The 14344-nt window shown below is 42.2% G+C and overlaps 1 protein-coding gene across 7 annotated transcripts in view; it reads left to right on the top strand.

Annotated features, from left to right (window-relative positions):
• Nucleotides 1–14344, top strand: part of LOC111162174 (trinucleotide repeat containing 6A) — a 162689-nt gene that overhangs the window by 112632 nt on the left and 35713 nt on the right. For all 7 annotated transcript variants that reach the window (XR_002641563.1, XM_022526380.1, XM_022526379.1 and 4 more), the window contains 2 exons: nt 990–1415; nt 11157–13739. Coding sequence is in view for 6 of the 7 variants with exons in the window: in XM_022526380.1 (XP_022382088.1) it covers nt 990–1415; nt 11157–13739 (3009 nt within the window). In the remaining variant the exon portion in view is untranslated. The remainder of the gene's footprint in view (nt 1–989; nt 1416–11156; nt 13740–14344) is intronic.

Genomic DNA, 14344 nt, shown 5'->3' with positions numbered 1-14344 from the left:
TAAAGTGATAACATATTTAACTTTAGGCTAGCCCTGCAAGGTATGGGTTTTATCCCTGTCTTACAGAGGGGACCATAGGCTCAGTAAGGTATACACACCTTGCCCAAAGACACAAAGCTTAGTAAAGGCAGCACTGGGATTAAAACCTGGGTCCATCTGGCACCAAAAGTTCATATACCATGCTGCCTCTCTAGTTTCAGAGATCAGGTATATCTTCACCAGCTTAAGGCATTTCCATCTGTTTTCTTATTGAATCTCTTCTAAGAGTCTAGAAATCTACTGTTTATAATTTTACATTGTTCGTACAGTGGACAAGTGGTATTTCTGAGATTTGCTTAAGACAGGGTATCTAAGTTACTTCTCCAATTTTAATTAGTTTCATAGTTGTCGTTCTGTAATATTTGTATTTACCTCCCCATTCTGAGTTTGTCCTGTTTGATCCAGACTTTACGTTTTAACAACAAAAAATGCTGTTAACTGTGCCTTTTTGTAAAGAAATGATCAGATTGTTTTTTTACCCTTTCTATCTGTTCTTGTGTTGTCTTTCAAAGATGAAGAATAGGGACTAAACACATTAAAAATGAGGCAGATTAAGAATAGTTTCCAGGGAATTGAGGATTCTTTTAGGGTAACTAAAACTCAATTTGCCAGTTTTGCTCTTTGAGCTGTTGTGAGCTCCATAGTTGTGTAATCGATGCTTGATCTCTGATCAGAATAATATGGGCCAGAGCTGATGAGTTGGAGCTGTCGTCGAGGTCAGGGGATGCCAGTGGCATCCGTGCCCTTCCTTGTTGGAGGGGTAGTCGGAGAAGTAAAACTGGACTCTCTCCTAAGAAAACCTGAGCCTGTGAATGAGGATATCCTCGCACGCTTGAACTTTCTGTTCCTTTAGGGTTGTTTTTCTTAGTGCCTTTTTACTTAGATGGCTTACTGTGGAGGTACACTTTACTGGCTAATCTTTTCCACCCCTTTTCTTTTGTTGGGATTAGTGCCAGAACAGATAAAGCCCAGTGTAAGCCAGCCTCAGCCTGCCAACTCTAATAACGGCACTTCCACAGCAACCAGCACTAATAATAATGCCAAGCGAGCCACAGCCAACAATCCGCAGCAGCAGCAGCAGCCACAGCCGCCACAGCCGCCACAGCAGCCGCCCCAGCAGCCCCCGCAGTCCCCGCAGCCGCCGCAGCAGCCGCCGCAGCCAGCACAGGCCTTGCCTCGGTATCCTCGAGAAGTACCGCCACGATTTCGCCACCAGGAACACAAACAGCTTCTAAAGAGGGGTCAGCATTTTCCTGTCATAGCAGCAAACCTGGGATCTGCTGTTAAAGTGTTAAGCAGCCAGTCAGAAAGCAGTGCTTTAACAAATCAACAGCCACAAAATAACGGAGAGGTGCAGAACAGCAAAAACCAGTCAGGTGAGAGAAGGCATTTCTTATGAGACTCCCACCGTCTTCATTAGCAGTGCAGCAAGTTGATGCATTCATGGCTTGGTGGGGATGTATTTGTGTCCGTCAGTATCTGCATTGCAAAAGAAGAGTTCTGTGCAGGGAGTTATGAATGGGGAATCCTAAAATGTTTCCTGTAAGCTGACTGCCCATCCTACTTTTTATATGATTATTTTAATCACCCTCCCTCCATGTTCTACCCATTTTTATAAGCAGTTTATAGCTTAAATTGATAAGACTACAGCTAAAATTGAGCACACCCCCCGCGAACATGTGCTAAGCAGTTGCACATATTATTGCAGTGAATCCTCAACAGTCCTGTGAGGCCCAGGTGATCTTATCCTCCCTCTTCAGTAGAGGAAACTGAGCCACCAAGACTTTCAGTCACTTGCCGGTGGTCACTTAGTTTCCCTGCGCCCGAGAAAGACCACCGCACGTGGAAGTGGTATTCAGACAGCACGTGCATTCAGTGATGGCCACAGAAGGGCCTTTCTGAGCCCTGTAATGATGGGGAGGCAGAAAATGTCTGTGATTACAGTTTTCTCAAAGGCCACTTTGTTTCAATATGTTCTGATAGGCTCTGACGGCTTGTTTGTCCATTCATTTCTCAAACTATTTTGAAGCATTTACTACAAGCCAGATAGAGAATTGAGGAGAATTAAGGTTCCCACGCATGAAAACGCTAACATATACTGGTTATGAACAAAGTCTCTAGAGCCAAATGGACCAGGTTTTTAAATCCTAGCTCCACAAACAACAGTGTCTGTGACCTGGGCACGTTACCTAATTGCTCCATGGGTCTACATCTCATTTGAGCAGCCGATGCTAACCGTCCCAGCAAGAGTTACTCTCTAGCTCCGTGCTCTCTTATAGATGTCAGGACTTTCCCTGTCCATTCTATTAATGGTACTCCACAGCTCTTCAGTAGCAGCCCTGGCTTATAATTACATCAAGATCTGTCTGGCTGCAAAGCTGTGCTTGTAACAGCCTTGCTGTACTTCGGCAGTATATTGGATGTGGTAGGTAAGGAGGAAGAGGATGCAAACGTGATTTTTCTAGCATAGGTGATTAGAGCAGCACATTATTATTGGAATTATTATGAATTTATTATTATTAAATTATGACTCTGAGTTAATACTACTCCCCTCCCCCAGCCACTTACTACCTTATGTGGCTTGGCCAAATCCCTTAACTTACCTCGACCCTCTCCTGAGCTGTAAAGTATGGATATTAGTGCCCAACCATATGGTTGCTTTGAGTATTAAATTAATGTGATGTGTTTAAGCACATAGCTTAGCCCCTGATATTTAGGTACTGAATGAATTATCTTTCCTCAAACATTTATAGAAGGGCCCGTCCTCTTCAGGAAAAAGAGTCTGGTTTAGACATACTACATGTAACACCAAGCAGTTAATTTGGCTTGAAGTTCATCTGAGAAATGAGGTTAGGAGCAGTTATAATGAGTCATTGGTATGTTTTTAAAAAATGTGATCAAAGCCTTAGGAGAGGTTACTCGCACAGTGAATGCTTGAGTACCTATTACAAACTAAACAGTGGTGGTATCACACCATTTGTTCATAAACAAAATGAACAGGGAAGCGGGCTTGTAAATTTAGAAAATGGTATGTTGAGTACCATTTTCAAAAAATTGTGGAAGTGAAAGAAGAAAGCTGTTTTTGAAATGCAAACAATAGGAGTGTAAGAATGTTTCTCACAAATGGGTATGGGTCCGAAATCCTGAAAGTATTATTGGTGTGCATTCAGATGAAGAGAAGGCCTATGTGAGCATAGGAAGAAGTCTTCAACAAAGGCTGAGAAGGACAAACAAGTACCCTGCCTGTTCTGCAGAGGACTTTACAAGGGGGCACTGCCTGCGTTCATGTGGAGGTGGGGATAGAAGCCAGGAGGGCGCAGCAGTCTCTGGCTGAGGTCTGGAATTGATGTGGCTAATGGAGGCAGAGCCCTCTGCAGGAAAACCAGATTTGTGCTTTTGTCTTTTTTAAAAACATTTGTGAATCCCCACTTGCCAGCATATGTCACATATTTACATTAAAATATCTGTGTAGGTGCTACGAGGCATAGTAGCAGCTTGAGCCAATAAGAGACCATCAGGTGTTTTTGAACAAGGGAAGACTTCTCAGACCATTTGGTCTGCCCTGACCTCTGAGGTTATTTACAACAGTAATAATCATAGTGATCCAGTAACTAACACTGTTGGGGTGCTCGCTGCAGCACACAGACTATGTTAACACATTCAGTCCTCGCCTTAATAGTAGAGATCAGTGAAGAGCAGTGTCATGTACATTGAAGACAGCATGAGCGATAGTCCACAAACACCAGAGTTCTGTGTTGTGAATCACAGGTAGTTCCTAGCTGTGCAAACATAATCGTAACTGTTTTTATTTTTGTATTTGTGTTCAACTTTTTTGTTTCCTGAGCAAATACAAGTAGATTTGACATGTAGGTCAATACATGTAATACGTACATACATAGATATTTACTTAAAATTTTCATGATGAAAGTGAGGGGGTGCAGTGCTGGATGCACCTCCCTTGTCCTCACATAATTCAGTTCTTACTCATTCAGTCCAGTCAGGGAGCAGGGATGGTCCCTAGATGAGAACTGGTACTTTATAAATCACAGGTCGTAAGCTGAGCACCTTCACAGGCTAGCAGGTAAGTGACATAGAAGATGAAAAGGAGTGATGGGAACTGGGGTAAATATATTGACTTTGTACCCCATCTGAATACCTTTATAAGCCATTAGAACTCTGCTCTGGTCAACCCAGACAGCTCTGTGGGCTCAGCTGCCAGTTTGTGGCTATACCTCAGACACTTAGTGATGCTTTCGGTCAACATCAAGAATTCTCTTGGACAGTTGATTTCTTAGAGCCTTAGGGTGTTGGGCTCTGTTACTGCCCACATAACTCTTGAAGCTGGGGGGCTTACAGGGCTTCATGTAGTAGAGGATCTGGGGTGGGCTGGGGGCACTCATACACCTAACAGGGCTGGCAGCAGTATTGTTCTTATGGACCAGAGTGTTCCAACCCACATTTTATCATCCAACTGACATGTACCCTAAAGCTGAAAGAATAGAGAGAAACAAATACCCATATACCCCGCAACCAGATCCAATAGTTGTTAATGTTTTCCCATCTTGACTTCACATGCATACTTCCTTCCCAGTCCTTCATTCACCTTCCTCCTTGACTGGACATGTACACCTTCTCCATCATATGTACATTATATATGCCCACATATGCACATTCATTATAATTCACTTTTAATACTTCCACAGGAAATTCCCTAAGAATAAGGAAAGTCTCCTATACAACCATGATACCACGATCCACCCTTAAGCAAAAGGGCAGACACATTCAGTAAATCCTGTAATAGATAGATTGTGTTCACATTTCTACTGGTTGTCCCAAGAATATCATTGTTTGTTTATAGTATGATACCATTTATATAAAATATAAAGCTTCTGTATTGCTTAGGGATGAGTTCATATTTTGAGTGGTTACCACTCAATGACCCACTGGGGAAGGAAGGAGATGTGATCAGAGAAAGGGTTCAGAGAAGTTTTCTCTATTAGTGTATTTCTTAAGGGGAGGAATGTGTGGGTATTACTCTTTATAGCCGTTACTGCATTTGAATTTTGCTTTGCCCTTTTTTTTTTTTTTTTAAGAGCCTCAAGGACGTTTGAGCTCTAATGGTGAATGACCAAGAAATGGGGCTGTTTTTTTTTGTTTTGTTTTGTTTTTAAATTTTTATTCATTTGACAGAGAGAGAGAGAGAGATCACAAGTAGGCAGAGAGGCAGGCAGAGAGAGAGGGAAGCAGGCTCACCGCTGAGCAGAGAGCCCAATGCGGGGCTCGATCCCAGGACCCTGAGATCATGACCTGAGCCGAAGGCAGAGGCTTAACGCACTGAGCCACCCTGGTGCCCCTGGGGCTGTTTTTAATGGGGGAAAAAAAGTTAAAGTTCTCAGAGACATTTAAAGATGAAAATATTGTTCATTCACCTATGCTCTTTACTGTTTTTTTTCAGTGTTGTATCCATCCTTCCTGTCCTGGATCTTACTGTGTCTATAAACATAGTTAACATTTGTATCATCTTAAAAAAAAAAACAAAACAAAAAAACCTCCAGTCTCTTGAGGACATTATAGAATTTCTCTCCTCTTCCTCCTTACAGAATAGTCTATGTTTTGCAGTCTCTAATACATGACTTCAACCCTCTGTCATCTGGCTCCTGCTCACTTGACGAAAATAGGTCTTACTAAGGTCATTGGTCTTCTGAATGTCAGATCCAGGCTTGTGATTTTTAGTTGTAGCTTTGGTAAAAAACCAGCCTTTTCCGTTTTCATGTTAATAGACAGCTACATTTTTTTTCTTACTGGATCACTTCCTCTTCCTTAAAGGTCTTTCATTCTTGTTCTTTTCTTTGACCTGTTTTCAGATTTTATTCCCTCCCATGACTTTGCTTCACCTCTCTCCCCAGGTTTAGGTTCATGCCTTCTGGATGTTTTCAGCTGATGGCAGGCCCCTCAAACTCCACACATCCAAAATTGAGCTCCTTGTCTTGCCACATACCAGTGTCATTTCCTGAGTTCTCTTGCTCAGAAGGTTAGCACACCCAGTCACCACCCATCTAGAAATCTTAAAATCATGTTTGAGTGGCTGGCCATCTCCATATCTCATAGGCCTCCAGTTTCTCATGACCTGCTGATTTCAACTCCACAATGTCTCTCAGCTCTCCTCGCTTGTGTGCACAGCCATCACCACACACCCAGTGGGGGCCCTCACCATCTGGTCTAGAGCAGCAGCCCCTAGATTGTCTTTTATGGCTGTCTCCCCACCAACCTCACTTCATCTGTCATGATCCATGCATTGCATTTGGTTGGTAGTATTGCTTTTGTCGTGTTTAATCTAGAACAGAGGATGGCTTGCAGCCCATTTCAGTCCAGTTTTATTGGAAGACTGCCACGCCCCATCTTTTACATGTTGTCTTCAGCCGCTTTCAGGCGACAATGGCAGCGGTTGCCACAGAGACCATCTGGCTGGCAAAGCTGAAAATATTCACTAATTGGGCCTTGACAGAAAAAGTTTGCCAGCCCTGGACTTAGAGGCCAAAATCACTGAAAGAAACATTTTGACCTTTGTTACTGAGTGCTATTTGAAATTGTGCACATCAGGTTCTCTCATGTTCCCAAGTGATACTATGTCATACTTCCCAGAAATACTCTAAAACCAGAGTACATATACTTCTGAAGACTTCGCCCTTCTGGTGAGAATGAAAAGTCGTTAAGGCAGAAGGCACATGTTTATTTTGTTTGTTACCTGCTATATATTTAATAAAAATAAATGAATCTTCCTGGACCTAAATTCTTCCTGAGCAGATTATACTGTTTCTTTACAAATCACTTGAATGATTGCCAGTCTTTGCTCTTTACCCACATATCCCCTTTGATCTTTGTGAATAGGCACTATGAAATGCACTATTCTTTCTGAGGTGTAGTGCTACAGCTGCCCCCAGTTCTCCTTAGATCATTTTGTGTGAGAGTGGAGCTGATGGATTTCCAGTGTTCTTTGGTAAGGCACAGTCTTCCAACTCTTCATTTGCCTACATCAGTGCAATGTGTAAAAATTTGTATTTTGTACCATGCTCAGTAAAACCCAACTGCCCCCTTTCCTCCCACCAGCTCGGGGCTTCACAGTCTTACTGTTCCCTGGAAAAACTTAACAGGATTGTTAATTATGTTCCTCTATGTTTATCCTCTAGATCATTTGTGATGATGGGTTTTGGCTTCCTGTCTGTAAGGGAAACACCAAAATTTTTACCTCTCCCAATTCTGAAAGAATCTCTCTCTCTCTCTGAAGCATTTTAGTTGCAATTGCTGAGGAGTCCTCTTCTTTTCACAGCTTTAGTTAGACTGGGATCACCCCCCACCTCTGTGTGAGCTACACATTTTTCATAACCAAAAGATTCTTGGTAGACACAGTTTTTGGTATAGCCTTTTAATTTTTGTTTTTTTGAAAGTATCAAGTAATTTTAAGATTAAAAATAGAATTTTAGCTAATAAATGCTGATGGTGTCTCTCATTTTCCCAAAATATGTAGGAATCTATAGCAAAAGACAAATTTAGACCATTCCCATTCCCTCCAAACCAGGTCATGACCAGATTCTGAAAGAAATTTTTACTAACTTTAAAGGTGATAGAGTTTGGTTTGCAGAACGGATGCTGCTCTTTGCTGGGGTTTTTTTCTTCGTTACCTTTCTTGCTTCTGATGTATTCTGACATAAAATCACTTCACAGTTTGGGTAAGTAGTCAAATCTTTGTCATCTCTTTTGTGGTGTATTTCCTTTCATGCATAAAAAATTCTCATTCACTGCTAACTTCATAGTTTCATCTTTTAACACATTAATTAGATCAAATTATTTTTGATAAACTGTCTGATTTTAAGAAATCTTTTTAAAGTATCAAATATTCCTTTTCTCCTACTGATGTAAAATCCTAAAATTTGACAAACACCTGGGTCTGTCCCTGCCTTCCTGGTGCGGTTGAGCTGAAGCTTAGCTGCTTGGGCAGTGCCGCGCTGGTTAGCTGTCGCCTGACACTGCAGCTCCCCCTACCCCCATCCCACTACTGAGATTCTCTCTCATTCTCTTATGTTTTATGTGAATTTTTAAATCACTTTAATCAAGTTACAGAGTCTTGTTAGCAGTTTCTTACAATTGAATTAAACTTTAAGAAAGAATATTATTCTATCTTTCTAACTCAGGGACAAGTTTCTGTACTTAATCAAGTTGTCTTCTGTGGCCTGTAATAAAACTTAATCATATACGACTTCAAGTATTTCTGTTAGCTTTATTCCAGATTGCTTTCTAGTTTTTGTGGCTATTAGAGTTAGGATCTTTTCTCAGTTATATTTTCTCATCGACTACTTCTGGTATACAGGAAAACTATTGCATTTTACATGTGAATCTATTTTGTTTCTTTTCCACTATCCTTACCTTTTTTCTGGGTCCTCTTTCATCAGCCAGTACTTCTAGCACAAGCCTGAGTACTAGTGTTGAGGACAAGTACACTGCCTTTTCCCTGTTGGTATGAGAATGCTTCTGCTGTTTCACTGTTAAATTCTGGGTCTTTCCTTTTGTGTGTAGCCTAGATCGTTTTGTCTGACATTCCCAATCACACTTTCTTACTCCTGCTGGGTGGATATGGCAAGAAACACTGATACATGTGAGAAAACAAAATGTGGCAACTTTTACTCACATCTTTGAGGTGATGATGATGGTGATGGTGGCTTGATTGTTAGATCTGGAGAAATGTGGGTGGATTTGGGACTTGGTGGTGTATACAGTAAGTGAGCATATGACCATACCCAGTAAGTGAGTAAGAATAAATCTTACGTTTTAGGAAACTTACTGAGATGAAGAAAACCATAAAGAAACAGGATTTTTTTTCCCCATTTGAGAAGAGGCATCTGTGGGGGAATAATCCAGGAGTTAGCATTCAACCGGTTTGAGATCCTTAAGTAGAGATTTAAAGTAAGCAAGTTGTATGATTTCTAAATTTGTTCTTCATGAGATAGACGTGGTAGAGTGAAAAATGTGCTTTGGAGACAGGACTGAAAAAATCACGAGAGTCATCAATATATATTAATTAGTGATAGTAACAGCCCTCATTTATTAAGTACCTAATTAGAATCAGATATTCAAAGCATTTTTAATTATTAACCACTTAGTTTTCTAGCAGTTGTTGAGACAGCTGCTCTTACTATTATCACTTTACAGATGAGGAAACTAAGGAACAGAAAGATTGAAGATCTTGTCTGTGATCACACAAGGAAACAGCAGAGCAGCCTTTAAATGCAAGCAGTCAGGCTGCAGAGTTTTGCTCTTAATCACTATACCGTAAACTGCCCCTTGTGGAGCCCTTCTTTGAAGCTGGCACTGAATTAAATACTTCACATAGGACAGTACAGTTAACAGCTGAGTAAAGAGGTACTGTTTGTAGCCCTGTTCTGCAGCACTTGAATCATGGTGTCTGTGAGAGTTCCAGCCATGTTCTCAGCCACCTAGCTTTATTACCCATTGCTGAATTCTGCCGTCCTCCTGTGATTTGCTGTAACTTAACCTCTGGGCCTTGATTTCCCCATCTACAAAGTGCAGTGTGTATCTGTGCTCTAGGGTTGTTCCAAGGAGTCAGTGACAGAAATGTTCAGAAAACATGTGATCCATGATCCGTGCTGAATGATGTTGCTGGTGGTGCAGGTGTTGGCGTATTGGTTTGTTTTTACCCTGTGAGACAGACTTTTAGGCATCCTGTGTTTCTGAGAAAAACCTTCTCATATGGGCACTGAAAGATGACAAACTTCATTTGGCAACCTGAAACAGTGATTCCCAAACAGGGAGTGGAGATCAGAGTCTCTTATGGAACTTTAAGATTCATGGATCTGGTGAATTATGTATACACTTTTGGTCTCTCTCTAGTCCTTTTTTCTGCTATTCTTTCTAGCTCATAGTGTTTTGCTGCTTGACAGTTGTCCTTTGAGAGAAAATGTTGCTAGATGAACCTGATTTTCCATATTAGCAGTATACCAGTAGTGAGTTATATTTGTTTTCTAGGCCTGTAATCCCTGGCGGTTGGTTCCTTAGGTCTGGGATGTGACTTGAACATATGTGTTATTTAAAAATCACTATGTGGGATTCTGAGTACTGCTCTAGTCAGGAACTACAATATAAGCAACTCCCTAAAGACAGTTTAAATGCAGACATCTTATGCAGGTTAATATCTCTGAAGAACTTTTAACTACCAGATCCTTAAACCGAATGAGAGAAATGAATCTGGGGAAATGTTAGAAGCATGAGAACTGCCTGCCCCCTACCTGCAGGAAAACAACTAGATGATAATATATAGTGGTGAGCCCAAGATTATAGGATTCTCTGACTGTCATTAATGGTGTTTAATGTCAGCACTCGATTTTTTAATCATCATAATTCTGTGATCTTTAAAACATGGCTATGAAGGTAAATTAAGTATTTTTAGGAAGGAGAATGCAGCTAAAAAAAATTTGTACTTGTGTTGCAGTGTTTCAGGTTGAATAAAAACACTAATGAAAGGGGGGGCAGAAAAAAAACACTAATGAAAAGGAAATAAAATGGAAGAGGCTTTGTAGTTTTTATAAACTTGTTCTAATACTCAAAACAGTTGGCATGAAAAAGCTCCTCTAAGAATGGCAAGACAGAAAGGGATTTCTGATATATTTCTAATCCATGTAGTCACGTTCGACCTGTTCATTTGTCCTCACCCATGTCCTTCCCGGCCCCTTCTTTCCCATGTCAGGCCTCTAGGCTTGGGTTGCTTCGTTATCCTAATACGTTACTACCACCTAGTTCTTGCTCATACCAAAATTCTTTCACTTGCTGATAAATACCAGTTTGTTCATTCAGCAGGTATCTGTTGAGAGGCGCTCTTACGTTCCAGGTACTGCCCTAGGCTCATAGGATAGCAGCAGTGAACAAAACAGCAAAATACCCTGCCCGTGTGGAATTACTGATTGGAAAAGAAAAGTTGATAGCTGGGATATAAGTAGTGCCCTTGTAACCATACGGCCAAGTTAATGTCGAGGAACCACATACATTCATAACATATTTATCATCTTTTCAAATACTTCATAAACTTTTGTACTTCTCCTTTATTCTAGATATAAACCACAATACTTCAGGATCCCATTATGAAAATTCGCAGCGGGGACCTGGGTCTTCTCCGAGTGACTCTAGCACAAATTGTAAGAATGCTGTTGTAAACGACTCCCTTGAAAAAGAAGCATGGCCCTCAGTCCCTGGCAGTGATCCAGAGTTGGCTTCAGAATGTATGGATGCTGATTCTGCCTCCAGTTCTGAATCAGAGAGAAACATCACTATCATGGCTTCAGGGAGCACCGGCGGTGAAAAAGACGGCCTTCGGAATAGCACTGGACTTGGTTCCCAAAACAAGTTTGTGGTTGGTAGCAGCAGCAATAATGTGGGCCATGGAAGTAGTACTGGGCCATGGGGTTTTTCCCATGGAGCCATAATAAGCACATGTCAGGTCTCTGTGGATGCTCCTGAAAGCAAATCAGAAAGTAGCAACAATAGAATGAATGCTTGGGGCACTGTAAGTTCTTCATCAAATGGAGGGTTAAATCCAAGCACTTTGAATTCAGCTAGCAACCATGGTGCCTGGCCAGTATTAGACAACAACGGACTTGCCCTCAAAGGGCCTGTAGGGAGCAGTAGTTCTGGCATCAATATTCAGTGCAGTACCATAGGCCAGATGCCTAACAATCAGAGTATTAACTCTAAAGTGGGTGGTTCTTCCACCCATGGTACCTGGGGAAGCCTTCAGGAAACTTGTGAATCTGAAGTAAGTGGTACACAGAAGGTTTCATTCAGTGGTCAACCTCAGAATATTACCACTGAGATGACTGGACCAAATAACACTACTAACTTTATGACCTCTAGTTTACCAAACTCCGGTTCAGTACAGAATAATGAACTGCCTAGTAATACAGGGGCCTGGCGTGTGAGCACAATGAATCATCCTCAGATACAGGCTCCGTCAGTTATGAATGGCACTTCCCTTTCTCACCTTAGCAATGGAGAGCCAAAAAGCGGAGGCTCTTACGGTACTACGTGGGGTGCCTATGGTTCTAATTACTCTGGAGACAAATGTTCGAGCCCTAACGGCCAAGCTAATGGTGACACTGTGAATGCAACTCTAATGCAGCCTGGCATAAATGGGCCTATGGGCACTAACTTTCAAGTGAACACAAATAAAGGAGGAGGCGTGTGGGAGTCTGGGGCAGCAAGCTCCCAGAGTGCGTCGTGGGGAAGTGGAAATGGCGCAAATTCTGGAGGAAGTCGACGAGGATGGGGAGCTCCCGCACAAAACACTGGCACTAATATACCCAGCGTGGAGTGGAGCAAACTGCCTAGCAATCAGCATTCCAATGACAGTGCAAATGGCAACGGTAAGAAGTTTACAAACGGATGGAAATCTACTGAGGAAGAGGATCAGGGTTCTGCCACATCTCAGACAAATGAGCAGAACAGTGTGTGGGCCAAAACAGGAGGTACAGTGGAGAGTGAAGGTAGTACAGAAAGCACTGGACGCCTCGAGGAGAAAGCAACTGGGGAAAATCAGAGTAGAGATAGGAGAAAAATTGATCAGCACACATTACTCCAAAGCATCGTAAACAGAACTGACTTGGATCCACGTGTCCTCTCCAACTCTGGTTGGGGACAGACTCCTATTAAGCAGAATACTGCCTGGGATACAGAAACATCACCTAGAGGGGAAAGAAAGACTGACAATGGGACAGAGGCCTGGGGAAGCTCTGCAACACAGACTTTTAACTCAGGGGCATGTATAGATAAGACTAGCCCTACTAGTAATGATACCTCATCTGTACCGGGGTGGGGAGATCCCAAACCTGCTCTGAGGTGGGGAGATTCCAAAGGCTCAAGCTGCCAGGGGGGATGGGAAGATGACTCTGCTGCTACAGGAATGGTCAAGAGCAATCAGTGGGGGAACAGCAAAGAAGAGAAGTCCGCATGGAATGATTCGCAAAAGAGCAAACAGGGATGGGGTGATGGACAAAAATCAAGCCAAGGGTGGTCCGTTTCTGCTGGTGAAAACTGGGGGGAGACTTCAAGGAGTAACCATTGGGGTGAGGCTAATAAGAAATCTAGCTCAGGAGGTAGTGACAGTGACAGGTCCGTTTCTGGTTGGAACGAACTTGGTAAAACTAGTTCCTTTACTTGGGGAAATAACATAAATCCAAATAATTCATCAGGATGGGACGAATCTTCTAAACCTAATCCTTCCCAGGGATGGGCAGACCCTCCAAAGTCTAATCAGTCTCTAGGTTGGGGAGATTCGTCAAAGCCAGTCAGTTCTCCAGACTGGAACAAGCAACAAGACATTGTCGGGTCTTGGGGAATCCCACCAGCTACAGGCAAACCTCCTGGTACCGGCTGGCTGGGAGGACCTATACCAGCCCCAGCAAAAGAAGAAGAGCCCACAGGCTGGGAGGAACCATCCCCAGAATCCATACGTCGCAAAATGGAGATTGACGACGGAACTTCAGCTTGGGGAGATCCGAGCAAATACAACTACAAAAATGTGAACATGTGGAACAAAAACGTCCCAAATGGCAGCAGCCGCTCAGACCAGCAAGCACAGGTACACCAGTTGCTGCCATCTGCAAGTGCCATCTCAAACAAAGAGGCAGGCAGTGGCTCCGGTAAGTTTTCATGTAATGGAGTCTGACCGTGTTAGAAGATAGTTCACACTATTGTAAGCCTCATTTCTTCAATGTACTGTTGCTACATTTGATTTGTTTAACAGAGTATTTGAATATGCACACAAAGAGCTTTCCCCCTCTAATCCAGGAGAAACTTCTAGGGAAGAAAAAAATAGATGGAGCATTGAACAACAGGGATCAGAGCTCTGCCTGTGGTCCCTGTTGGTTGTGAGTCTCCCTTCTCTGCTAGGAAGACTTCAGAAGGTGGAGTCTGGAAAGTGGGGTCAAGTGGGAGTGCCCAACACTTCCTAGTTCTTCTGAGTCAAGCCATTACTTTTTGGTTTTGTTATTTGATTACAGTGTCCTCAGAAATAAAATAAGCATCCAGATACAATACTCTCTAAATACCAGGTGCTATGTTTAGCCTTAGAAGGGATTTATTTAAGTAGGCATGAAATCCACGTCTAACTGTTATTTAGACAGCATGTATGTTTGTGTACTTAAAACTTTTGATAATACCTTTCTGGCCTATTCCCACATATTCCCACTCATAACCAGGAGCTAATTCCTATCTGCAGATTATCTTGACAATGGCATTTTCATTA

This window comes from Enhydra lutris, unplaced genomic scaffold (genome assembly GCF_002288905.1).
Source record: "Enhydra lutris kenyoni isolate GAN:26980312 unplaced genomic scaffold, ASM228890v2 scaffoldscaffold90, whole genome shotgun sequence".
Taxonomy (NCBI): Eukaryota; Metazoa; Chordata; class Mammalia; order Carnivora; family Mustelidae; genus Enhydra; species Enhydra lutris.
Note: the sequence above shows the minus strand (reverse complement) of the source record. Positions and strands in the feature narration are given on the sequence as shown.